General features: G+C 54.0%; 8 protein-coding genes across 8 annotated transcripts; 5 read left to right on the top strand and 3 right to left on the bottom strand.

Moving 5' to 3' along the window:
- Window positions 1-213: 213 nt before the first annotated feature.
- BDV59DRAFT_95012 (putative RSC complex subunit (Sth1)) lies at window positions 214-4,984 on the top strand. The gene is made up of 4 exons (XM_073697383.1): window positions 214-475; window positions 585-789; window positions 861-4,591; window positions 4,646-4,984. The coding sequence occupies exons 1-4, from the start codon at window positions 383-385 to the stop codon at window positions 4,877-4,879; spliced, it is 4,263 nt and encodes a 1,420-aa protein (XP_073545236.1). The 5' UTR covers window positions 214-382; the 3' UTR covers window positions 4,880-4,984.
- Window positions 4,985-5,928: 944 nt separating this feature from the next.
- yop1 (putative membrane biogenesis protein (Yop1)) lies at window positions 5,929-6,976 on the top strand (the record flags this gene model as incomplete). Its single annotated transcript, XM_073694463.1, has 6 exons — window positions 5,929-5,982; window positions 6,211-6,417; window positions 6,487-6,495; window positions 6,615-6,678; window positions 6,735-6,792; window positions 6,859-6,976. The coding sequence occupies 6 exons, from the start codon at window positions 5,929-5,931 to the stop codon at window positions 6,974-6,976; spliced, it is 510 nt and encodes a 169-aa protein (XP_073545235.1).
- A 451-nt stretch (window positions 6,977-7,427) lies between these two features.
- BDV59DRAFT_95063 (autophagy-related protein 101) lies at window positions 7,428-8,592 on the bottom strand. The gene is made up of 3 exons (XM_073697384.1): window positions 8,445-8,592; window positions 7,972-8,322; window positions 7,428-7,872 (listed from the first exon to the last, which is right to left on the bottom strand). The coding sequence occupies exons 1-3, from the start codon at window positions 8,521-8,523 to the stop codon at window positions 7,685-7,687; spliced, it is 618 nt and encodes a 205-aa protein (XP_073545234.1). The 5' UTR covers window positions 8,524-8,592; the 3' UTR covers window positions 7,428-7,684.
- Window positions 8,593-9,304: 712 nt separating this feature from the next.
- Window positions 9,305-13,913, top strand: BDV59DRAFT_195007 (MFS transporter; the record flags this gene model as incomplete). The annotated part of the gene is made up of 10 exons (XM_073692485.1): window positions 9,305-9,462; window positions 9,531-9,883; window positions 9,946-10,347; window positions 10,443-10,863; window positions 12,041-12,199; window positions 12,286-12,446; window positions 12,507-12,629; window positions 12,691-13,047; window positions 13,298-13,615; window positions 13,672-13,913. The coding sequence occupies 10 exons, from the start codon at window positions 9,305-9,307 to the stop codon at window positions 13,911-13,913; spliced, it is 2,694 nt and encodes an 897-aa protein (XP_073545233.1).
- Window positions 13,914-14,327: 414 nt separating this feature from the next.
- Window positions 14,328-15,071, top strand: BDV59DRAFT_184600 (uncharacterized protein). Its single transcript, XM_073690706.1, has one exon. It carries the CDS (start codon window positions 14,641-14,643, stop codon window positions 14,947-14,949), a length of 309 nt encoding a protein of 102 aa, XP_073545232.1. The 5' UTR covers window positions 14,328-14,640; the 3' UTR covers window positions 14,950-15,071.
- A 199-nt stretch (window positions 15,072-15,270) lies between these two features.
- Window positions 15,271-17,082, top strand: BDV59DRAFT_209760 (DNA-directed RNA polymerase I subunit RPA49). The gene is made up of 2 exons (XM_073695447.1): window positions 15,271-15,462; window positions 15,533-17,082. The coding sequence occupies exons 1-2, from the start codon at window positions 15,315-15,317 to the stop codon at window positions 16,873-16,875; spliced, it is 1,491 nt and encodes a 496-aa protein (XP_073545231.1). The 5' UTR covers window positions 15,271-15,314; the 3' UTR covers window positions 16,876-17,082.
- A 14-nt stretch (window positions 17,083-17,096) lies between these two features.
- On the bottom strand, window positions 17,097-22,423 carry BDV59DRAFT_94919 (uncharacterized protein). The gene is made up of 9 exons (XM_073697381.1): window positions 21,921-22,423; window positions 21,831-21,868; window positions 21,566-21,776; window positions 21,396-21,512; window positions 21,257-21,340; window positions 21,030-21,200; window positions 20,955-20,979; window positions 20,330-20,902; window positions 17,097-20,273 (listed from the first exon to the last, which is right to left on the bottom strand). The coding sequence occupies exons 1-9, from the start codon at window positions 22,330-22,332 to the stop codon at window positions 17,381-17,383; spliced, it is 4,524 nt and encodes a 1,507-aa protein (XP_073545230.1). The 5' UTR covers window positions 22,333-22,423; the 3' UTR covers window positions 17,097-17,380.
- Window positions 22,424-22,528: 105 nt separating this feature from the next.
- On the bottom strand, window positions 22,529-25,122 carry hemA (5-aminolevulinic acid synthase HemA). Its single transcript, XM_073690705.1, has one exon. The coding sequence runs from the start codon at window positions 24,888-24,890 to the stop codon at window positions 22,959-22,961; it is 1,932 nt and encodes a 643-aa protein (XP_073545229.1). The 5' UTR covers window positions 24,891-25,122; the 3' UTR covers window positions 22,529-22,958.
- Between the last annotated feature and the right edge of the window lie 456 nt (window positions 25,123-25,578).

The raw sequence follows: 25,578 nt of genomic DNA, 5'->3' as shown, positions 1-25,578 counted from the left end.
GCCCTTTGGGCCCTCTCTCTCGCCTCTGACTTCGAGTTCCCATCCCCCTTTCGCTTTTTTCCTTGTTCCCTCGCCTACCGCCCCCGGGTCTTCTGTGTCATCTCCCCCCGACGCTCCGGCCGGCAAAAACATCACGAAACTGTCGCCAAGGTCCTGATATAGACCACTCTTTGTCGCATCCATTGTCCACTGACCCCCTCCGTGCCCGTCCCCCTCCTCCGTCGTCGCGCGCCCGGTCGCCTCTCTGGCGCGACCTGGCCGATTCCCACCGCCGACCGTTTTTCCTCCTTCCCACGTGTTGCCCCGACGCGCTCTTCGTCGCATCCAGGTTCATCCCGACGTGTTTCTTCGTCTTATGTATAGACGATCATCGCGATAGACCATGGCTTCCCTCCAGTCAGTGCCTAACATGGCACCTGGCAACATGAGCTTGCCTCCCAACCTGACACAGCAACATATTCAGGAGGTCTACCAGGTATGATATAACCACCCCTCAACCCTTGGACCTCTCACTACCTTCTACTGCCCTTTGTCTTTCTCTTGCATTGACAGTAGTGTTCATCACATCTCTAACGCCGCCCCAGAAATACAAGCAGATGCAGGAGCAGGGCGTTCGCCATGACGACCCTGAATACCTCAAAGCGCACAATCTTCTTTCTGCCGTCCAACGACAGCAGGTCTTCCAAAAACAAAGGCAGATCGCGCAGCAACAGCAATTGCAGGCGCAGCAACGTCAACAGCAATTGAATGGCGCGACACCGGACTCTGCCACCCCAAATGGCGTCCATTGTAAGTCTTTGTCCTCCTGCGGATATGCTCTTGTGCAACCATCGATCTAATCACAGTATCTCCCCCTGTAGCGCGGAACAACTCCGTCCCAACTGGAGCTGGCCCGGATGCTGCATCTACACCCACTGGTGGTCAACAACAGACGCCGTCTGGTCAGGGGGGTTCGCAGAAAGGCGTTGCCGTTGCCAGTGGCAGCTTCTCGCCGGAGCAGCTGACAACGCTGAGGAATCAAATTCTGGCCTTCAAGATGCTGTCGAAAAACCTCTCCATCCCTCCTCGTGTTCAACAACAGCTTTTTGCGTCTAAAAAGTCACAGACCCCTGCTCCCTCCGACAGCGTTGGGGCCTCCGAGAGCGTCATTGAAGGCGCGAACCAGTCCAAATCGGAACAGCCATCCGGCCCTGTCGAGGAGGTCACGCCGAGCAAAGAGTACTACGAATCCTTACAATCGCCCTACGAGTTGATCCCCAAGAATATCACATTCACCGACCACGCTGCTCGCGCCAACCGCATGCGCGTTCCTGCCCTGATGCCCGTCGGTATCGATCTCGAACAAATTCGGGAAGAAAGAGAGATGGTGCTGTACAACAAGATCAACGCGCGGAAAGCCGAATTGGCTGAACTTCCCGCCAATGTTGGCGTGTGGGACACCAGCCGCGGTGACAGTGCAACCGGTGATGACTCGCTGAAGCTGAAGGCTTTGATCGAGTACAAGATGCTCAATCTGTTGCCGAAGCAGAGGCTCTTCCGCAAGCAGATTCAGAACGAAATGTTCCATTTCGACAACTTGGGCATGACGGCGAACCGTGCAAGTCATCGTCGGATGAAGAAACAGTCCCTTCGTGAGGCTCGGATCACGGAGAAGCTGGAGAAGCAGCAGCGTGACGCTCGGGAGACTCGCGAGAAGCGCAAGCAGTATGATCAGCTGCAGGCGATCCTCAACCATGGTCTCGAACTCCAGAATGCTGCTAATCTGCAGCGGACTCGCGTGCAAAAATTGGGTCGTATGATGCTGCAGCACCACCAGCACATGGAGCGCGAAGAGCAGCGTCGCGTTGAGCGTACCGCCAAACAGCGTCTCCAGGCTCTTAAGGCCAACGACGAAGAGACCTACATGAAGCTGCTGGGACAGGCCAAGGATTCCCGTATCTCTCACCTTCTCAAGCAGACCGACAACTTCCTCAAACAACTGGCCGCCTCCGTCCGGGAACAACAGCGAAGCCTGGCTGAGCGATATGGTGAGGAGGATCAGTTCTACGACGAGGAAGAGGACGAAGACATTGTTTCCGGAACCGATGATGAGGAAAGTGGTGATCGTCGCAAGATCGATTACTACGCTGTTGCGCATCGCATTAAGGAAGAAATCACCGAGCAGCCTACGATCCTGGTTGGTGGTACGCTCAAGGAGTACCAGATGAGAGGTCTGCAGTGGATGATTTCGCTGTACAACAACAACCTCAACGGTATCCTGGCGGACGAGATGGGTCTTGGTAAGACTATCCAAACCATCAGTCTGATCACCTACATCATTGAGAAGAAGAAGAACAACGGTCCTTTCCTGGTGATTGTGCCCCTCAGTACCCTGACCAACTGGAATTTGGAATTCGAGAAATGGGCTCCTGCCGTTAGCCGCGTGGTCTACAAGGGACCTCCCAACGCCCGTAAACAGCAGCAGCAGCAGATTCGTTGGGGCAACTTCCAGGTCCTGTTGACGACCTACGAGTACATCATCAAAGATCGCCCCGTCCTGAGCAAAGTCAAGTGGACGCATATGATTGTCGACGAAGGTCATCGTATGAAGAACACCCAGTCTAAGCTGAGCAGCACGCTCTCTCAGTACTATACCAGCCGCTACCGGTTAATTCTGACTGGTACTCCACTGCAAAACAACCTGCCCGAGTTGTGGGCTCTACTGAACTTCGTTTTGCCCAACATCTTCAAGTCGGTCAAGTCATTCGATGAATGGTTCAACACGCCGTTCGCCAATACTGGTGGCCAGGATCGTATGGAACTGAGCGAAGAAGAACAGCTACTGGTGATTCGTCGCCTTCACAAGGTTCTTCGGCCGTTCCTTCTGAGACGTCTGAAGAAAGATGTCGAGAAGGATCTGCCTGACAAGCAAGAGAGGGTCATCAAATGCCGTTTCTCCGCCCTGCAGGCCAAGCTGTACCGCCAACTTATGACGCACAACAAGATGGTCGTCAGCGATGGCAAGGGAGGTAAGACGGGTATGCGTGGTCTCAGTAACATGCTGATGCAGCTGCGAAAACTGTGCAACCATCCCTTCGTTTTCGAGCCGGTAGAGGATCAAATGAACCCTACTCGGGCGACAAATGATCTGCTGTGGCGTACGGCCGGTAAATTCGAACTTCTGGACCGCATATTGCCCAAGTTTCGAGCTACTGGTCACCGTGTCTTGATGTTCTTCCAGATGACTCAGATCATGAATATCATGGAAGATTTCCTGCGCCTGCGTGGGCTGAAGTACCTGCGTCTGGACGGTTCCACCAAGTCTGACGATCGGTCCGACCTGCTGAAGCTGTTTAACGACCCCAATTCCGAGTACTTCTGCTTCTTGCTGTCGACGCGTGCTGGTGGTCTCGGTCTCAACCTTCAATCCGCTGACACTGTCATCATCTTCGATTCCGACTGGAACCCTCACCAGGATTTGCAGGCCCAGGATCGTGCGCACCGTATCGGCCAGAAGAACGAAGTGCGTATCTTGCGTCTGATTACGTCCAACTCCGTCGAAGAGAAGATCTTAGAACGGGCGCAATTCAAGTTGGATATGGACGGCAAAGTCATCCAGGCCGGAAAGTTCGACAACAAATCCACCAATGAGGAGCGTGATGCTTTGCTGCGAACTCTGCTCGAGTCTGCGGAGGCGGCTGATCAGCTTGGTGACCAGGACGAAATGGATGATGATGACTTGAATGATATCATGGCTCGCTCGGATGAAGAACTGGCTGCCTTCCAACGCATCGATAGAGAACGCCACCACAATGATCCCTATGGTCCCGGCCACCGCCTGCCTCGTCTGATGGGAGAAAGCGAACTTCCCGACATCTATCTTGCGGAGGACAGCCCGGTTGCGGATGAAGTTGAGGTTGAGGTCGGTGGCCGCGGTGCACGTGAGCGCAAGGTCACTCGGTATGATGACGGTCTTACTGAGGAGCAATGGCTCATGGCCGTCGACGCGGATGACGATACGATCGAAGATGCCATCGCTCGAAAGGAAGCTCGTGTGGAACGTCGCCGTGTGAACAAGGAGAAGCGTTCCCGTAAGACCGGAGGTGAATCCTCGCCGGAGCCTTCACGTGAGAGTTCCGAAACTCCTCAGCCCAAGAAGCGCGGCCGCCGTGGCCCTGCGCCGAAGCGTAAGGCAGAAGAGCTTGTCGAAGAGACCCCTCAGCCCAAGCGGAAGCGAGGCAGACAGGCTAAGCCTGTGGAGACGTTGAGTCCCGAGGATCGGGCTATCCTGCAACGGATCCTGAACAACGTGTACCAGGCACTGATGGACATGGAACAAGAGCTTCCTGCCGATTCGTCTGATAGCGAGGACGGACCGGTGACCCGTTCGATCATTGAGCCGTTCATGAAGCCACCCCCGCGGTCGCAGTATCCCGACTACTACATGATCATTCAGAATCCTATCGCGATGGAGATGATCCGGAAGAAGATCAACCGGGATGAATACCAAAACCTGAGGGACTTCCGCAATGACATCCATCTGATGTGCCAGAATGCTCGGACTTACAACGAGGACGGCAGCATTCTGTTCCAGGATGCCAATGATATCGAGGTAAGTCAACACGGCCGATGCACGCCGCCTTTTGCTTTTACTGACGAATGATAGGCCAAATGTCTGGCGGAGCTCCAAAAGGAGACCGAGGGCCACCCACAATTTGCCAACTATGATGAGTCTGTCGCACCGGCGGACAACGACCAATCTGCCCTTGCGGCTTCTGGTGCGGAGACGCCGAGTGGTGCGGCTACGCCTGGCCAACCGAAGCTGAAGCTTACGTTCAACCGGGATAGTGCTGGGGTGGCCAACGGAAGCCCAAGCACAGGGATGAACGAAGATGAGTAACGTAACGGACAGCCCTTTGTGGAAAACATGATGCCCTTTTATTTTCTTCAGTTCTTGGTGGGAATTGTTTTTCTGTACTTGTTCTTATGTTCTCACGTGGCGGAAGAATTGCCCAAGCATTGCATTCTTATTGTGATTTCTTCTCCTTCTCCCTGTAACCCTTCTGGCTTTACCTTTCTGGACGGCGTTTTGTACTTTGGCGACCGGGGATGGACGATGGGCGATGGCGTAATGCTCTGTTCTGCTTTGGACGAGCGAAATGGGATCTTGATCGCCGGTGTGTTTCTCTATCTATTGATTTCCCTTGCAGAACGTGTCTTGCCATTCATTGCTGGCAAAACCGAGGGCCATGGAGCCTCGTGTTCTTTGACTCTCGGCCTCGGCATTGGTTGCAGTTGGTTCTGTTTCTTGTGGTTGTGTTCTTATTGTCTCTAGTCATGGCCGCCCGTACGTCTTAATGTACTATTGGTAGATATTCCATTGAAGTGATATTGCTCTGTCTGTCCTACGTGGCTCTATTGCCGTACGAATCAAGGGATGTGTCTACGACCTGACGTACATCTTTTATTGGAAGAGACGTATCTATATGATCGATCGGAATTCGACTTAGGGTTAGTCAACGATCTCACAGGCAACCGGATTAGTCAGGAGTTTCACCAGCTCGAGAACGCCGAGAAGAATGGCGGTTCCCATCTCCGATCTCTGGGATGGCAGACGATGGGCGAATCCCGCGGGGATCGACGGGAGATTTGACGTACAACGGTGGTATCCGCTGTGTGACTCGAGACTGACGAGCAAGAATGATGGGCGACGAAGCAGGAGAAATGACGAATTTCGCTGTTCGACGTCATGACCCGCCACGTGACTTTCCGCCCGCTTTGGCCGCAACCGCCAGCCGCAGCATTATTATTAGTGATGCTGCTGCTGCTGCTGCTACTGCTTCTCTCCTCTTCCTCCGCTGATAACGACCGTCTCTCTCCCTTCCCTGCGACCCTTCATACATTCCCTTCCTACCCCTTCACCCTCCAACTTCTGACATCCCATCAAAAATGGCTTCCTTCCAGGACCGTGCCCAGCACGCTATAGCTCAGCTTGACAAGGAGGTGAGTCTTTCTGTGCGTTGTGTGGGTGTCGTTTTCGCAGGCGAACACCCTGCGAACCCTCGCCTGTCCCAGCCTCTCCGACAGGGAACCCGGTCATAGTACACCATGAGATGGGCTTTGGCCTCGTTCACTGGCAATGCCGCCGGTCCCGATCGGTTTCTTTCGTGGTCTTGCAGCTACACTCGTCTCGTAAGGAAGCTAACCCGACCTGTGTGTGTGTCTCCTCAGCTCTCCAAGTACCCTGTCCTCAACAACCTTGAGCGTCAGAGCTCCGTCCCCAAGGTCTACGTCGTCCTGGGCCTTGTCGGCATCTACTTCTTCCTGGTCTTCTTCAACATCGCCGGCGAATTCCTCGTCAACCTGGCCGGTTTCATCCTCCCGGCCTACTACTCCCTCAACGCTCTGTTTACCGCCGGCACCGCCGATGACACCCAGGTACGTATTTTCCTTCCTCCCCACCCCCCTCTGACCGGTAGAGATGACCAACCTGGCTGACCCGTGTAGTGGTTGACGGTACGTTCGCGTGATCGCCCTCTGATCTCCCCTCTCGACGCTTTCGCCTAGGCCCACGCCCCCCGGGCACGTGACGTTGCACCTCGAAGATACGAACTTGCTGACATGTGATCTTGCAGTACTGGGTTGTCTACGCCCTCTTCACCGTGCTGGAGAGCGCCATCAGTGCCCCCTACTGGTTCCGTAAGTTGCCGTCCTCGCTGGTTCAGTGTGTGCAGCGCTAATCCGGCCACCGCCAGCCTTCTACTACATCTTCAAGCTCGCTCTCGTCCTCTGGATGGCCCTCCCCCAGACCAAGTAAGCCCCCGGGTTCTCCCTATCCCCAGACCAGCCGAAGCCCGCATGACTGATCAATCCCGCCAGCGGTGCCCAAATCGTCTTCCACTCCTTCCTCCAGCCGGTGCTGGGCCGCTTCTTCGCCGGCGGCTCCACCTCGGCCAACCTCCGGGCTCAGGCCGACGCCGCCACCAAGTCCCAGTAGATGCTGACCGCCGTAAATATGTGACTGGCGTGGTATGCGGTTCGCGCATGCCATGCGTCGGGTCGGGTCGGGTCGGCCCTCACGTTCGTGGGGGTGGTAGACGGACAAGGAACGACGCCGATGGTTGTTCGTCACGACTGTCGGGGATGTTGTGCGGAAGCGTGCTGGATTGACGGGCCTTTCTGATCGGAGGGACTGCGGTCTGGAACGTCTTCGCTTTACACTTGGATGATGCTTCTCTGTGTTTGATCTTTTGTCATGACTTGCTTGTTTAGTAGAATTGCGCGTGTTGCTCCCGGGGGAATGAGGCGGTTTCGGGGGGGAACGAAGGAGTGTTGTATTTTCATGCGATGATGTCAGTGGTATTTTTGGTTATCGGAGCACCGCTAACGAGGTTGTTGTCCAATCTGGACCGTTTATTTCCTTCCCTCGCTTCCGGGGGAGTATTGATATAGAAATAGATCTCCTGCTGGACCGCGGAGCCGCAGGAGAGAAGAGAATCGGGTATTATACAGTACATCATAAAGCTGCATCCGCATCCGCCCACCGCACCGCCCAACCAAACCGAGTCGTCCGCCGACAGAAAAAGCATGACACAAGAAAGACTAACGCCGGAACTCCCATGAACGGACATATCCCAAGGGAACTGAAATGTACGGGGCCGACCCGCGGGTGATGGACGCCTCGGGACTACCAGAGATAGATCGATTAGTAGAGACCGAAGCGGTTCTGCCAGCCGTCGGGCCGCGGGTTGAGGACAATGCGGTAGGGGAAGGGGTTGGAGTCGCTGGTGGTGATGGGCGGGATGTGGTCCTTATCGCGGTTGACGACGGCGAGGATCTTCAGCGCCGCTTTCTGCAGCATATTCTCCATTGCCTTGCGGACTTTGCCGCGCTCTGGATGGACGCTGGTCAGTCGGTTGCTTTTTTCATATTGTCTACTATCGACCATCGGTGGTTGCCGGGGAGGAGGGGACAGGACAGGACAGGACATACCAGACTCGGTCCGCGGGGTGGCAACGGTGACATCGAGATTCCACACCTCCCAGCAGACTTCCTCCTCGGCTTTGCCGGCCAGCCCACCAAACCAGATGCCCGAGCGACGGCGCTTCTTCTCGTAGAACTCGACAGCGAGACGGCCGCGGACGCCGCCGCCGGTGGTGGTGGTGGTGGTGGTGTCTTGGGTGGTGGGCGCACTATGCTGGCGGACGAGGGCGTTGATGCGCGAGTCGATCAGGGTGTCGAGGTCGACGTCGTTGATGGCGGGGAGGGTGAAGTCGAGGACATCGAAGGTGGAGGGTCGGATGGAGGGGAAGTAGCGGTGGAAGAAGATGAGGTTGAGGACACCTAGTGGAGTTAGGATGGCGTCCAAGGGGTGGTGTAGGTGGCGTGGCTGAGTAGGGACAAGAGGGGAAGGGGTTTGGATATAGATATAGAGACAGAAGGCAGAAAAGAAAGTATAGACGCACCCTTCAATACATCCCGGACGCTGGTGGTGTCAGCAAAGACCTCTAGGAAGTACTCCGGAGGGGTTTTGCGGGGCTCCATCGTTGGGATCGAACAGGGGCGTTGGCGCGGAGGACGACAGATAGGAGAAAATTTCCGAAACCGACCCAGCTGGGACGGGTAGCTGGGTCGTACAGCAGAGAGATGAGGTTATATCTGGCGCCGGTGGGAGGGGGGATGATATGGACGATTGGTGATTGATAGTGCTGATTGATGGGAGGCGGGGGCGGAGAAAGGCGATGTCGGAGGGAGATAAGAGGGAGACGGATGTCAGCAGTAGCAGCAGGCGGTTATCTGAGGGAACGTCATGGAGGAGGATGCATGGCGGGGGGAGAGAGGGGAATGAGTTGGCGTTGGAGGGGGAGAGAGGGAGTGTGGTATGGAGGAGGTTGGAGGAGTGAGTGGTACAGATGGAGATGGAGATGGAGATGGCGATGCGGTCATGGCACGACGGCAGCAGTACCTGGTAGAACTCAAGAGTCCATCTTTCTAGATAGATAGGATATAGAAATACTGGTATAAATCAACCGTATCATATTATACAACAGTAAATAAAATACAATAAAATAAATCCATCCACAGTAGCAATCCCGCCGATCGTCACGTTGTTCTCCCCTCGCGTTAACCGAGGCTCTCTCTCGCTCCAGCCTCCCCCGACCGTTGACTCGTTCCATCTGCTGCGGCTTCATCTCTCCATCATTCCATCCATTCTCCCACCCCATCTCAATCACTGCTGTTCCTTCCCCTCCTTCCCCGGCCGATTCTCCCGTTTATGATGGTCTTGACTGTCCCTCTCTAATCCTCTCGTCATCACTGCTCCATCATGATCGGTGCTACGAGGCGCTGGTTCCGGCGCAATCGCAAGAGCCTGGCCATCGGAGCCGGCGTCGTCGGGGCTGGCTATCTAGCCGGTCAGTATGTCCTGTCCAAGATCTCGGAAGCTCGAGAACGGATGAGTAGCGATCGCATCGCCCGTGAAAAGTGAGTCGGCCCCCTCCCCTCCGCTCGCGTGCGTGCTGGCCAGAGCTGACCGGTTGGGCACCCCTCAGCTTGCGACGACGCTTTGAACAGAACCAGACCGATTGCACCTACACCGTTCTAGCCCTCCTTCCCACCGCCGCAGAAGATATCCTGGAAGCGCTCCCCGTCGAAGAATTGACCAAAGAGCTCCAGAAGAAACGCGCCGAGCGTCTGGCTCGACTTCACGCTCCTGAAGGCACCGGGTCCGACATGACCTCTCTGGCCCCCAGTCTCACCGAAGAGGACCGGCGCAGCTTGTCTAGCTTCCAGAGCGAGGGCTTTGTCCGGACTAGCCAATTGACGGACAGTCCGGCCGAGAACGATGCGGAAGCGCGGCCCAAGAAGAATAAGACTCAGTTGTGGAATGAAGTGAAGATCACCTGTATGTCGGACAGATCTACCCCGGATGGAGTCGCGACCACTTGTACTGACCATCCGCAATAGCGATTACTCGGTCGTTTACTCTTATATATACCCTATCCCTCCTCACCATCTTCACGCGGATCCAACTCAACCTGCTCGGTCGTCGAAACTATCTCTCAAGTGTTATCTCCTTGGCCACACCACCAACCGATGCATCTACGATTCGTCTGGAAGATCATGATGACGACGATCTGACGCAAACGCTGGGTAATGACTTCGAGACCAACCGACGATATCTCGCCTTCAGCTGGTGGCTGCTCCATCGTGGCTGGAAGGACTTGATGAACGAGGTGCAGGCGGCGGTGGTGGAGACCTTTGGGCCGCTCAACCCCCGCGAGGACATTTCGCTTGGAAAGCTGTCTGACCTGACTCTGCAAGTTCGGAAGCAGGTGGAGGGCGCTACGGAGGAAGACCGCAAGTATGGTGCCGCCCTCTCGTCGCTAGATGAAGCAATTACTGACCTGTCGCTTCCAGACACCGCAAATGGTTGTCCTATCTGCTCCCTCCGCGGGACGAAGAAGACAAGCTCCTGGAGGAGTCCGGCGTTCTCGGGGTGACCGAGCCCTCTACCTCGCACACAGCCACCACGTTGCGCCATCTTTTGGATGAAACGGCCGACCTGATCGACTCCCCCACGTTCACCCGCATCATGATGCTCCTGAACAACGAATGCTTTGAGACGTTGATCCAGCAGTGCACCGCTGATGCGTACAAGATCCCCCCTGCGCGCGTCCAAGAGTTGAACCCACAGTCATTCTCGTCTCTGGCAACAGTTGTTCCGGGCGCGGATGGCTCCGAGCCCAAGACCAAGCTGGCGAACGTGCTGGCGGTGATGGCGCGCCAGGCTCACGTGATCGGGAATGGCACGAACCCGCCGAATCTGTATGTGACGGCCATGGATCAGGGGGTGCGGGAGCTGGAAGCGTTTGCGGCGGTCATGTACAGCTCCAACTTTGACGTGGAGCTCCTGGGGTCTGGTGCGAAGACGGAGGCGGCCGGTTCCGACACGGTCATCATCGAGAAAGAGGATGCCGAGGAGCCTGCTGCGACGGGCGGCAATGACTCTACGTTTGAGAAAGCATGGGGGAAGGCTGTGGACGAGCAACCGGCGAATACTGCGGCATAGATGGGGTTGTTTATATATGGCTTTTGTTTTCTTCTGGTAGCTTATAGGTTGGATGTCAATCCTGGCGATTGCTGGAGGGATGTATGATAGTATGAAGTATGGAGTACTACTACTAGTTACTAGTTACCAAGGCTGGTAGTTACCCTTAGTCAGCCGTGTGGGGAAATCCGGAGGGATAAAGATTTACTCTGTTTACCTTCCGGACTAACTCTGGTCAAGCCTTGGGCGCCAATCCTGCCGTCGCTTCATTCGGAGCTCCCGACATGCTTCTGTTGTCCTCCCCATACTTCGTCAGTCAATGATGAGCTTATCTCCTTGCATTGACTCACTACAGAGTTCAGGCCACCCAATGGGGCCGAGATCGGCTCTGTTAGTTGCATTGCTAACCCATCGTGGGGGGAATTAGACCCTACTAGATCGTCTATCCGTTGGCTCGTGGACGCGGCTAATCCCCCATGGAACGCCAGAGTGCCCCAATTATAGGCCCAGCTGAATCGCGCCCCGCTGAAAATATCTACTGGGTACAGAGCATTGGAATCGCTCTTCCATCAGTGGACTGCCGGCATCGGGTCTCTGCACCTGTTCCGATCATCATCTCCGCGCTACATTACGGCTTACCATGCGCTGGCCGTCAATCCTTGCCATTTTCTCCTGCTGCAATTTTTTTGACTCTTCTCCCTTTCCCTACCCTACCATTTATTTGGAGCTTCTTGCTGCGTCTATCTCGTGAACGCAGTGCCTGGTGGCTGGGAGTTCCCCTACATTCATTCCGCATAACCGACAGGGGGGTTCACTCTTCAGGCTACCCGCTGTGACACCGCGCATTTCTAATCACTGTATTCCGTCGAGCATAACCTCGGTCTCATCTCACACCGACTGTTGGACGCGATCGCACCGCGCCGGATTCACCATGAGTTTCCAAGGTTCGTGTGCTCCTCCATTGCAATGTATCGCTCGGCTGACCCGTTTTGCGCATCCAGAGAAGCTCAGTCCCACCGAAGAACGGAATGTCGAGGCCGAGGGCCAGGGTTGGGCCCAGTCCGACCTCCCTCCACTGACCAAGACCACCGAGCGGAAGCTCATGGCCAAGGTGGACTGGCGTCTCGTACCCTGTCTGTGTATCATGTACTTGCTTGCGTTCCTGGACCGGTATGGACGATCCAATCTCACTGTCTCCGCACTGTGTCGTGCATGGAGTTCTCGTATCCCAGCTGACCGAGCCGCACGCAATCCAGAGTCAATATCAGTAACGCAGCGGTTCTGGGTCTGGAAGAAGACCTTGGTATTACCGATGGAATGAAGTACAACACCGCTTTGACCATCTTCTTCGTCCCCTACATCATTTTCGAAATCCCGTCCAACATTCTTCTCAAGAAATTGAAACCCCACGTGTGGCGTATGTATACCGCATTTTGTCGGTATAATCCCGGGCTAACGCGTCTCTGGGGTGTTCTAGTGTCCATGTGCATGTTCATGTTCGGCCTGGTCTCGATCTGTCAAGGTCTGGTCTCCAACTGGGGTGGTCTGATGACCACCCGGTGGTTTCTGGGGATGTTCGAAACGGGCATGTTTCCCGGCTGTAAGTTGTGCTCGTCGCGTCGACGATCGCGTCACATTAGGCTGACCTTGCTCGCGTCCAGGCTTCTACCTCTTGGGAATGTGGTATAAACGCAACGAGGCCCAGAAGCGGTTCAGTTTCTTCTTTAGCTCCACGACGCTCGCCGGTGCCTTTGGCGGCCTGTTAGCGAGTGGACTGGGCAAGATGGATGGCATCAGAGGGTATGGCGGCTGGCGATGGGTCTTCATCATCGAGGGTCTCATCACCTGTGTCGTTGCCATTGCTCTTTTCTTCCTGCTGCCTGGGTTCCCTGAGGAAGCGAAATGGCTCTCCGAGGAGGAGCGTGAGTTCATCCGCGTGAAGCTGGCCAAGGACACCGGAAGCGCGGGACATGACATGAAGATTGGCTGGCGCGATGTGGTGGAGGTGTTCAAGGACTGTAGGTGTTCAGACAGGTGTGGCTGCTGCAGTGAATGCTGACTGTTCGCCAGATAAGATCTTCATCGGAGGGTTGATGTATTTTGGTCAGATTGTCACCGCATATGGTAAGTCCTCTGACAGTCATGCGAAGGCACGGTTGCTGATTTCTACCGCAGGATACGCTTACTTCGCACCTACCATCATCAAAAGCTATGGCTATGACCGTATGTTCCTTGTCCAGCTGTACGTTCTACTGCTGACTTTGATAGCTATCATGACGCAACTGTACTCCATCCCCCCGTGGGCGGCGGCATGGGGATTTTCGATGCTGGTCGCTATCCTCTCGGATACGACGAAACATCGGTTTGCCTTCACCATCGGCCCGATGCTCGTCGCTATGGCTGGATTCGGTATCTTACTGAACGTGCATGGCCAGGCGCATCGCAATGTTCAGTACGCTGCCCTGTTCCTAGTCACGATGGGCTGCTACAGCGCAATGCCCGTGATCGTGTGCTGGTTCGCCATGAACCTGTCCGGTCATCGCAGGCGCAGTGTGGGCACGGCCTGGCAGGTTGGATTCGGTAACAGTGAGTGGCTCCTTCCATTGCAGCCGTGGGAACGGACATGTGCTGACAGATGGCAGTCGGTGGTATCATTTCGACCTACGCTTTCTTGAAGAAGGATGCACCTGAATACCGGCCCGGATACAGCATCAGCGTCTCGTTCCTCTGTTTCTCGGCAGTGTGCTGCATTGCCTACTTCTTCGCAGTCTGGAATGACAACCGTCGCCGAGACCGCGCAATGGCTAGTGGGGCTACCGTTCCCAGCGAGGAGGAACGGGAGCTGCAGGGCGATACGGCATTGGATTATCGCTATGCGTATTAGAGCTACGAGGATATGCTTTGACTTAGATAGTAAAGTTCGGATATAATGGCTGATATAGTTTGGTTTGGGTTGGAACTTGGAAGTTACAGTGACCCCTGGGGGTGTTGGATATACCACACCAGATTGGATACGATTGGGTAGTTTCCGGACACTTTCGGACCCTCTGCCACATAATGTTATTCACATAATTTTGGTCTAATATTCCTTCGCGGATGGTTCTGTGGAAAAAACGTTGATATCATACGATGACATAATCCGCCGATGGGGACTCGGTAAAGCAGCCAACAGCCAATCAGCAGCCGGAACCCACTAGCGAGCCCTTAGCGGCCCGGGGCGCTGAGTCAGCCACGGCGCACACAAGAAGCTCAACCGGCGGTCTTCCTCCATCTTTCTTGCAACCATCTTCTCATCCTCGTCGAAGTGTGAGTAGCCCCTGTTCTCGCAGGACCTTTCCCGGACTTCACCAACTAACACACTCTTCTTAGTCTCGAACCATCTACGAAGATGAGAGCTAAGTGGAGAAAGAAGCGCGTCCGCCGTCTGAAGCGTAAGAGAAGAAAGATGCGTGCCAGAAGGTGAGCGGCATTCCACCCAAGTCCACACAACACGAGCTGACAATCCCCTAGCAAATAAACGGCTCGCCCCTCCATCTCAGCTTTCCATGTCGGAGCTCCCGTTGAACGCTGAACATGACAACTGCTCGACGACGTCACGATGATGCTTTCTGATGACTTCCGTTCGGGTCCCTCCACGAGCCCTGTCTGATCTTGTCTTTTTCTCTACCATTTCCTCTGTGCACGGTACGGAATCGAAACCGGAGTCTGCCGTTCAACCGAAGGTGGAATTTCTTTTCTTCTGCCTTTCGATCTCAATCCTCACGGGCTCGCTTAAAACGGTCTCGATGGTCATGTCTTTCTCTGGATCCAGACAGTGGGGGAGAAAAGAGTGTTTTTTAACCTGTTTCGCTCGGAGGGGGGTGCATGTGTTTGGTGAGGATTGTGAGGGTCGCGAAGGCTTCTTCGTTGGCCCTGGGTGATTTGCATGGGAACTGGTCAATTTACTCTAAGCTTGGAATTTCGACCTGTTCTTGCAGGTTGGGATCCCGAGCCGTGGAGAGGTCCATGAGAATTTATTTGAAATACGAAAAGTTTGACGACATTGTGTGTTCCACGATTAGCTATCGTAGATAAAACCACACTAGTTTGTGGATCTAGTCGTTATCGATCATTATTGTCTCCGTAGTGTATATATCTTGTGTGCTGTGCGGTGAGTCAGATACACCGCCTTCCTGATAGAGGTAGGTTTGATATTCTGCCGGTGTCCCATCGGCTTCATAATTTTTTTCCTTCGAGATCTACTCCGCGGTCACTAGCCCTCTGTCTCCCCCACATCATAGACACAATGCCCTCCGACAAGGTGGAAAAGAAGCGCAAGCGTGCTTCAGATCGGCATGAACGTCCCAGCAAAAAGCCCGCTCTCGGTCTGCAAGACCTGCCTCCGTTGACCACCAGCGTTGTCAAAGACGATAGCGAATTGGCTCCCGTGATTGGTATGCATTTTTTGCTTGAACAGCATGCTCCCAGAAGTATCAAAAGAAGAAACCATGCTGACCACCCCAGTGACCACACCCGGACTCAGTGCCCCCCAAAATCTCCGCTTGACGCCATACCTCAAGACCCGCCATGAAGACGTCGACACGTCCACCCGCAACAGCGGCATCGCCTCCTCGGAGGTCCTCCTGCAGTCATCCGAGCACGCCAAGCTGGACTTCGTCGGGCGCGAAGCCAACGACGACGCCGACTCGCAACTGAAGCACTACGTCGCCGTTGTTGACCCAGCCCAGCGCACCTGGCAGTTCGTCGAGGTGCGCAAGGTGACGCTCCGCGGCGCCGTGCGCAAGATGAAGCGGGCCGGCTCCGACGATGAAGAAGAGGAAGAGGAGGAAGCCGAAACGGACGACGAGGCGGCCAAGACGCTCCGCGCCCAACGCACCGAGCTCACCAACACCTTCGGCACCAAGCAATCCCGCAAGGCCGCCCAGAGCATGGCCGAGAACGCGCAGCTGTCCAATGCCCCCGCCGGCGCCGCCTCCGCCGCCGAGTCCGCCATCCTCTCGGCCATGCCCACCGACGCCGCCGCCGACATCGCCGCAAAGACCGCCGCCGTCCAGGCCCAGGTGCAGGCCGCCAAGCCCCTGCCCCCGGCTAACCTGGCCGCCTCGCACCCCGTCGACGTCTACCCGCTCGACGTGCTCGTCCCCAACGGCCTGGCCACCCTGCGCCAGCTCCCCGGCGTCCAGGACTGGCAGGCCGCCGTCGCCGCCGGCCAGCCCGTCACCACCACGTCGCGGTACGTGTCGCGCCGCGTCGAGGCCGTCGTGCAGGCCGGCAACTCCACCCAGCTGCAGGTGCTGCGCTTCATCTTCCTGCTGCTGGAGTTTGTGCGCTCGCTGCGCCGCGGCGACAGGGCGTCCGGCCCCGGGAGCAAGAAATTGCCCTCGCGGGAGGACCTCCGCCGCATCCTGTCGTCGTCGACCGGCGCGCATGACGACGCCACCGAGACCATCCCCGACCCGGTCATTGACGCTGTCCGCCGCAAGTTCGCGCCCAACGGCTCCATCCTCACGAAGCATGACCTTACGCTCTTGCACACAACCATCTGTGCGCTCTCGCTGCATATCCCGCCGCAGCCGGCGAAGGATGGCGGTTCCAGCTCCGTCGGCGGGAACGCCCCGAATGAGCTGGCGACCGATCCGTCTGATCTGCGCGATGATCTCCATGTTGATAATTCTGATATCATGCAGTATTTCCGCGAGCTGGGCTGTCGCGTGGATAAGCCGCGGGATACGGAGTTCGCGAAATGGGGTATCAAGGGTGGAAAGGCTGAGGCTGCCGCTCGCCGGGTGGTTCGGTTGCGTGTGCCGGTTGTGTTCCCTAAGGTTAGTCGTGGAGGGAAACGGTAGACGAGGGTCAAAAGCATGTTTCACGTTGGCGTTTGGTGCCTTTTGTAGTTATCCTGAATGTATATATATGTCTAGCCGACCGGCCGATGAGTATAAGTAAGGTTGTCCGCACTTGAACATGTGGCTGAGTTTGAATCACGCGGTGTCCAGTCTTACAGTACACTATACTATGCAAATCAGTGTCATTGAAAGGTCATCTTTGCAGTGTGTACTTTGAGCCCCTAAAAAGCGGTAGCAAAACCTCTTGTTCTTCCTATGTCTCTTGATTGATCCCTCGGAGGCTACGAGTCCACCACACCTGCCTTTGATATCAGCATATTCTTCTCAATACAGAGTTTTAGACTCTTCTGGTGTTATAATTGGTACCGTGATCACAGGAATAAGAGACTATCTATGCTATAGAAATCCAATGCACACTCCAAATACTTCCCTGCTCTGGCCTCGGCTGAGTTGGCAGATCATGGACCTGACCATGGTTCGAGTTGTTCACTGAATTGTAAGCGAATCAAGATCCGGTCAAAGGCTTTGGACGATCACTCCTCAGAGCAAGTTCCTCCAATGGCCTCCTCTCCGGGCCAAGGAGTGATAGCAAACCATCCTTCTTTGCTTTTTGGTTCCTTTCCAATGCCTGAGCAAGCCTCTCGGTAGCTACAATCCCAGGCATATACGTGAGGAATGTCTTGATAACTTTGGTGCAACATTTTTCGAAAACCATCTCAATTACCCTATCTGTCCATTGTATCGGTAGCTCCCTCTCGATGCATAGAGAGATAAAACCTTCGAAGAATTTCACGGAGTACATTTCTTGGAAAGCCTTTTCCAATGCAGCTGCCGGAATGACAAAGTGGGTGTACTTCGATAATGCCACATAGGATTCCACGGCTAAACGCTCGCTCCGGAATCCTGTCAGAAAAGCAGTTTCCCAGGCCTCTTCTAGATTGATGTCGGAGCGTCTTTGAAGTAGAAGCAAATTGAGAGATTTGAGACCTTGTGACATAGCCGATAGTAGGATTTTCCTTGTAAAGGGTGTCTTGGCTCCGAACCGGTTCAGAATCAATCGGATGGCATCAGGTGCCTTCCAGGTACTCAGAGCTGATATCACCACGTCCTCCGAAATGGTTACGTCGCCGACGCGTTCGTCCAGGAGGATACGTAGTGCCCCAACGTTCAATGATGCTTGGCAGATAGCCTTCTGTGTAATCAGGATATTAGGGGTTTCATCGAGAAGCATTCGTACCACACCAGGGATATGTGCCATCTTTTCCAGCAGTTGTTCGTCGGCACTCAAGAGCTGTCTCTCGAGAAGCAGACTTATTACAGTCGTCACTTCCGTGTATAGCCAAACTTCTTGAACACTGTTCAGTTCTTCCACAATCTGCGGGACTGGAACGTGCCCATAAGTTTGCTGGAGGAGTAGGCGCATCTTCCCTTCATGTTGATAGGCAGAAATAAACGCTTCGTCAGGAATCCTGGTATCGGGACGTCTCTGTAATATCATTTTCAAGGACTCAACACCAGCTCGGACCAGGACCCGGGAGGTGATAGGGAGACTCTCTCCTTTAAGCTCAAACAGATATCCTAGCGCAGCAGGAAACCTTACGGCCGAGCAGACAACGTTGTCGGTAATTAGAACATCTGCGCTCCCGTTATCCATTAGCAGCTTGAGCATTTCGACAGCTTGAGCATCGTTGATACGCCAAAAACCCGCCGAAAAAACCGCTGCGTCCAACACCTCTTGAGAAACAGTAAAACCTGCTTGTTGTCGACGCAGAAGCATTCTCATAATCTCCAGTCCATTGCTGTTCTGTGCAACCGCCAACATGACTCCTTCCCCAATAGGGAAGTCCGGTCCGCATTGATCCAAGAGGAACTCCATAATGTCCAGTGGATTCCTACGATACCGAACCGCATTCGCCAAAATTTGGTGGCTTATTTTAGTATCTGGCAGTTTTGCAGCCGTGAGGACGCGGATCATTTCCGGGTCATCTTTGTTCAAGACTGCGCTCGCTAACACATCTTCAGACACTTGAATGCCATTTCCATGTAGATTAAGCAGGAGTTGCATTACCGTGTGATCCGCGCATCTAGCAATGACTCGGATAGTACTTGGATCTGGTGTGATCTCATGGAAGCGCTTTCGGAGGAGGAACCTCAGCGCATCCAGGTTGCGAATTTCTCCCACGTGCTGCAACATCTGGTGAGAAATATGCACATCTTCAGCCCGTTGATCTAAAAGGAGCTCCATAATCGCCTTGCCACAGCCAACGTTTTGCAGGGCAGCAAATATCACCTCCTCCGTAATAGGGAAATCCACCTCATCTCTCCATTCAAGAAATATGGTCATCAGAGCAAGACCAGTGACCTCGTTTGCCGCAGCGTTAATGACTCGTTCCTCAGATATTTCACTGCATGCCTCAGTTTTCCTATCCGCGAGCAACTGCATATCGAGCAGTTTGCTTAGCATCGTCTTCAGCCTCTCCAGTCCACACTTGCGATGATCAAGGAGCCGTAGAAGATTGCATGTCGGAATCGAAGCAACAATGCCAGACCTTGTCAGCAGCAAATCTAGAACTTCAAGGTGGCCATTACGAGCAGCCCCCAGAAATGCTGAGATATATGTAGATTTGTCACTGCAAAAGGGCATGATTCCATTGGCATTTAGCTCGAGTAATTTGTTGACTGTGTCTCCTAGTCCTAGGCGAGATGCTTCAATGATGGGTGGTGGACACTCCTCTGGTATCAATTCCCAGTCTGTAGTCCTCCTAAGCCTTCTAAATTTCATGGATACTGAAACACGTATCCAGTTGATGTAACACGTGGGCTGACAAAACAGACGGTCGATTCTCTCAGACAGGCCTTGATTTTCCATGACATCTAGCGTTCCAACATGACTATGCCAGTATTCAGCGGCGTATTCGAATAACGGAAGCTCTGTAGATGCTTTCCTCGTCAAAACTTCAGTCTGGGAAAGCAGGTAGTCGATTGATTTTGTTGCAATAAGCTTGTGACCAATCATCGCTGAAAACTGACACCAATGGCTCCCCGTGCTCACACCTTCAAGGATTAAGAACTCCTTAACTGAGAAGTGCGCCAGTCTTATATAGTCATCGGAAGTGCCGACTGTGACGAGAGAAGTACTGCATATCTTAACTGCCCGGTCAGGAAATTGGAGCGATGCAGCCGCCGCAACAGCTCTCAAACTTAGCGGGATGAATGCAAAACTGAGCCAAATAAGAATTTTCCGAGCTATATCTCGATCCTTTTGTGGGATCCTGTTGAGGACGTCTTTATAGGTCGCTTCCAGAGTCTCCGGAATGGTCCCTAGCGCTTCTATGATTTGGTCCTTGTTGCTACATTCCTCAAGCCGCTTGATCTGCAGATCAGCCCAGCGAAAACGCCTGTTTAAAGTATACAAAGTTAGCATTGGGTCTTCCCTGACCCAGCGAAAACATACCGTTCAGGCAATTTCAGAAGCCGATTCATGACCATTTCCCGCAGTTCATCATCAAAGTGCTTCAGTTCACCATCATTTATTTTGGAAAGTACGAATGTCTCAACATCCTTCGCCAACACTCGTTCAAGGTCGAGTACCATATAGCGCGTGAGACATGCTTTGATATCTGGTTCTGGTCGGCTTGTAGCAAGAACATGAAGTTTTTCACCATGTCGATCAACCAAAATTTGTAGGAGTGATAGAAGGGAGCTCCTCTCACGATATTCAGGAGAGTCTGGGCATTCATCCAGCGCATCCAAGACAATAAATGCCTCACCGCTCAAAGTATGAAGTATACTGTCAAGGATACCGCACAGCTGTTCATGGTCAGGCTGACTACCACGATGGCTATGGTCATCCGAGAGCTTCCTCAATTCTTCAGGCAGAGGTCTAGGACAAAGTTGGCGGATCATAGACCTCACCATATCTACAACGCGATGAGTCTTGTGATCATTGAATTGGAAGTACCAGTAAGCGAATCGCTTGGCAGGGGAACCTTCACACAACTCCATAACATCTTTGATGATAGTCGAGCTGCGCATTGTCAGATATGGTTATAGGTAGGGGGAGAGAGAGAGAATCCTACCAAAGAACAGATTTACCGCAGCCGGCTATATTATATGTTAAGGCCTTTGATCACTAATAAAGAGGGAACACGTACCAGCGCCGGTTAACCAGTATAACTTTCCGGGGGTGATCTTCCAGTCTTGATATTCTGGCAAAACCAAAAACCAATCGTGTGTGTTGGCTGTTCGGCGATTTTGTGTATCATTTTGGATGTTGGAATAAGGGGCTGCAGACAACCAATCTAAAATACGCATTTCCTCCGCGGCTATACAAGTCAGTGTGGCTTCTCTTTAGGATGAAATGGATCTGCTATAAACGTACTTAAAACTGTATCCTGAGTTTTCTTGATTGTTTCTATCGCCTCGTCAATAGAAGAAAGGGTTCTCTCTGCCATATCCCTATGCCCTGGTGTCTGTCAGCATATCTACTTGACGATGAAAACGGCGAATGCGGTTCCTACTTAGATCTCGGTTGACACTTGCCAGATGGACGACCTTCTCACGCGCAGCGGCCACAGCGGATTTCAGCTTTTCCAATGGCTGTTCTGTAAGAGACACGAGACTATTAAAGACACGAGCTTGGAAGTATTAGCAATACTGCAACGCCAGAGGTGTGCAAAAGGTACAGTACCCGCGGCGTTTTCGTGATATTTTTTCCTCACCTCCACTGTATATTGCAGAATTGCACGGTAGGCAGTGACCAATCCATCTTCCAGTTCCTGGTTTGCCTTTGCTCCTTTAAATCGATCACCGTCAATCAAAGAGAAGAATGCCAGTTCACCGGCGAGGAATTCAGCGGCCTCGAAGGCAGCATCTCGACGTTCGATGTCGTTAGTGACCATCTTATTTCATGTCGTCAATATAACACTAGTACCAAGAAGATTCGCTGCTCATACCATCAAACCTATCGACACTACTCCCCATGCCTTAGAGGCTATAATGATGCTCGTCAGAGCTGCGATCCGTAATCAAAGGAGGCAACATACCATAGCCCGTAGGGTCGAACGATGTCGCAGATTTAACCAGGTCCCGCGCCTTAGAGACAGACTCGAGAATATTCAGGGTTGAATCGCGAAGATTGAACACTCTACCGTCGCGATGTCTGATCTTCAGCCCCCCCTCCTGATACTCTTTGTATTTCTGCTCCGTCTCGGCGATCACTTGGAGGATTGCGTCTTCTGTCGATGACGGTGCTCCGATAGACAGCCAATGTTTGCCGTCATCGCCTAGCTTATCGAATGCAATCTGCCAGAGATTGTCCAGTTGGGTAGTGATGGTGCTCTTCACGGAGGAAGAAGATGTGTTGATCTTGACCGCTGTGTTGATGTCAACTGGGCGAGGAGGATGGCTCTCATTTTCATTCTCCCCTGTTTTAGAACAGCAGAATAGCTTCAACATCGTACCGGATGGGGTGGGTCATTTTGCATCTCAATGAGGAGGCGGCTCGAGGAGGGTTTTGTTTCTTTGGCGGCTGAAGGATGAGGCTGTGCGATGGCATGGCTGTGCAAAAGGAGATACAGGGTATCTGAGGACAACTCATCATGCAGGCGCTAAGCACTAGCACAGCAATACAAAGTTCAAGAGTATCGGATATATCACGTATACTTTCAGGTATCTTCCTACCAATCCATGTGATCACTCTATTCATGCCGGGACAGTTTCCTCTGAGGGAAAGACACAATTTAGAGACCTCGATGTCTGGCTTCCCACAGAGCATGAGCAAGTGAATGCAGGTTGTTAGGGGCTGTGACAAGAGAAGACGAGGCTGAAACTCGTGACCGAATTGAGTTATACCGATTAAGGAAAGGATATCGGCTAGGTAAACTTGGCCTGATCCAACGCTCACTGTCATCTACGATGGTAGTCTACACTCTACAATTGGAGGAGGTGTGACTATAGTCAATGGCTGATATTCAGAACCCAACTAGCGATAACGACAGACCGGTTCCATATTAACAAGCGTATGCATAACCACACATGATTGTGCCATATGAATCCTAGATACTATAGGATCGATTATACAACTAGGCAGCAACGCCCACAGGCATGGAAGCAGGAGCCGCCATAGCAGGACGGGCAGCCTGTCCAGTCTGCAGACGGGCCGGCGCGGCACGCGCAGCCTGCTTCAGTTCCCGGTCGAGAGCTACCTCAAGGGGCTCATTCACATCCACTCCCAGCTGGGAATCGGCCCACATGGGCTGGTTCTCGGCCTCAGCACCCTCGACACCTACGCCAACGAAGCCGCCCTGGGCTTCCCAATCGCTGGCACGCTTGATGCCCAGGTCATTCCACACGGCCTGGACGGCCTGCACCAGGTGGTCGCGGTGTTCCTTGACGTGGCCCGGAGTCGGAGTGATGCGCAGACGCTCCTCACCGCGGGGAACGGTGGGGTAGTTGATGGCCTGCACGTAGATACCGTGCTCTTCGAGCAGCTTGTCAGAGGCCTGCTTGGCAACCTCGGCGTCACCGACGAGGAGAGGCACGATGTGGGAAGGGTTGGGGATCACGGGAATGTCCAACTCCTTCAGGGCGCTCTTCACCGCGCGGGTGTGCAGCTGTTGGAGAACACGGTCCTGGTTGCCGCGGGCCTGGTACTGGATAGCGGCGTTGGCGCCCGCCATGGTGGCTGGGGGGAGAGAGGTGGTGAAAATGAAGCCGGGAGCGAGAGACCGGATGGTGTCGACCATGGCGGCGGATCCGGCAATGTAGCCACCGACACAGCCGTACGCTTTACCGAGGGTTCCGGTGATAATATCCACGCGGTCCATGACGGTGCCCTTGGTGCTGAGGGGGGCAGCGGTGTCCTGAGAGGCGTAGATATCGTAATCGAGGTGTTCGGCGACACCGGCCCCGTGAGGTCCGTACATGCCTACGGCATGGACCTCATCGAGGAAAGTAATGGCCCCGTACTTGTCGGCAAGATCGCAGATCTTCTCGATGGGGGCGATGGATCCGCACATACTGTAGACGGACTCGAAGGCGATAATCTTGGGGACGTGCAGTGGCAGAGAGGCCAGCTTGGTCTCCAGATCAACGAGATCATTATGCTTGAAGACCATCTTCTTTGCTCCCGAGTGACGGATTCCCTGGATCATGGAGGCGTGGTTGAGGCTGTCGGATAAGATGACACAGTCAGGCATCTTGCTACCGAGGGTAGCCAGGGTGGCATCATTGGCAACGAAGCATGAGCTGAAGACGAGAGCGGCTTCCTTGCCGTGCAATTTGGCCAGAGTGTTCTCCAAAGCCACGGCATGCTGATTGTGACCGGAGATGTTACGAGTACCTCCGGCACCAGCACCATAAGTATCCAAAGTCTGGTGCATGGTCGCCAACACTTCCGGATTGCGACCCATGCCTAGGTAGTCGTTGGAGCACCACACGGTCACACGCTCCCCAGTGGAGGCGGTATGAGCACGAGGGAACTCTTGAGCGAGACGATTGATATTGTTGAAGTAGCGATACGACTTGTCCTTGTGCTTCTTGTCCAATTCCGCGTTGTAGAAGCCGTTATAGTCGAAAGGCTTGGAAACGGGGGCGTCGGGACGAGGACCGGACACCGTGGCGGGGGTAGTTCCGACGGGAGCGTTGACTCGGGAAAAATTAGGGTGTATCTTCTGGGTGTTCTTGTAGAGATCCGGGCTGAGGTTGGCCCCATTGCCGCTCGTGGAATGCAGGTCTCTTCTGGGCGGAGAGGATCGGAAGTGCCGGTTGGTCATACCAGCAACACCAGCGGCGGTCGAGGTAAAGCGCTTGGTGCCGGTCATTCGGGCACTCTGAACAGCCAGGGCCTTGCTCATGACGGGGCAACGACGAGCGAGGACCTGGAGGTTGGACATGGTGCCTCCGCCAGGACTGGTGCTGGGGCGAGTCGCGGTTGCGAGAGTACGCAGAGCATTGGGCGAGGTGCGCTTGAGAAACGGACACATGGCCCGGGACTGCTGGAGAAGGGACTCCATTATGAACTATGGATTAACACGCAAAACAGACGCACAGTCAGGACGGAAGGCTGACGGAGGGGGGATATGGAGAGAGTGTGGAGAGGGAAGAAGTAGAGAAGATCGAAGATTTAGAGATGGAAAAGAATGGAAAAGGCGGAATGAGGGGGCGTTTCGTCCCGCGGCTGCGCTAACGCTACGCTTGTAAGCAAATCGGGCGAGGGCTTACCATTATCAGCGGACGGATTGGCCGAGCGATGCACAGGGTCGTAAGATTACGGTCATTTACAGACAGATTACTCACCGTCCGGGGCGAGATCCGAGGTAGTGCTTATGTCACCATCCCCTGTGATCCTTGCACGGAGAACATTGCCTCTTCGGGATTTGCTTTGCCTCGATCCAAGGCACTGACTTCGATTAAGCTTGACAGATCAAGGATACGCCGGGTCTCTGAAGATGGGTCTAAGAGCCGGAAGGCCCCAGCCCATCATCGACTCTGAATGCAATATCTGTTCCGCAGTTATTGTCCTCTGGCCGGAAGATCAGCATCGGCTGAAGTATTGCCGCAAATGCCTTCCTTTCTTCCTCCGTGACTGGTCTCCAAGCCCGCCTCAGCCCGAGGTTTCTGTATGCTGTAGTCAAATCTCTGATCCCAGGCCCGACGGACGTCAGAGTGGGCACTAGATGTCTTTGACGTGAATTGAAACTA

Source organism: Aspergillus ambiguus, assembly GCF_047715705.1.
Source record: "Aspergillus ambiguus strain CBS 117.58 unplaced genomic scaffold BDV59scaffold_32, whole genome shotgun sequence".
NCBI lineage: Eukaryota > Fungi > Ascomycota > Eurotiomycetes > Eurotiales > Aspergillaceae > Aspergillus > Aspergillus ambiguus.
The sequence above is the reverse complement of the archived record's forward strand: the minus strand, read 5'-3'. Positions and strand labels throughout refer to the sequence as shown.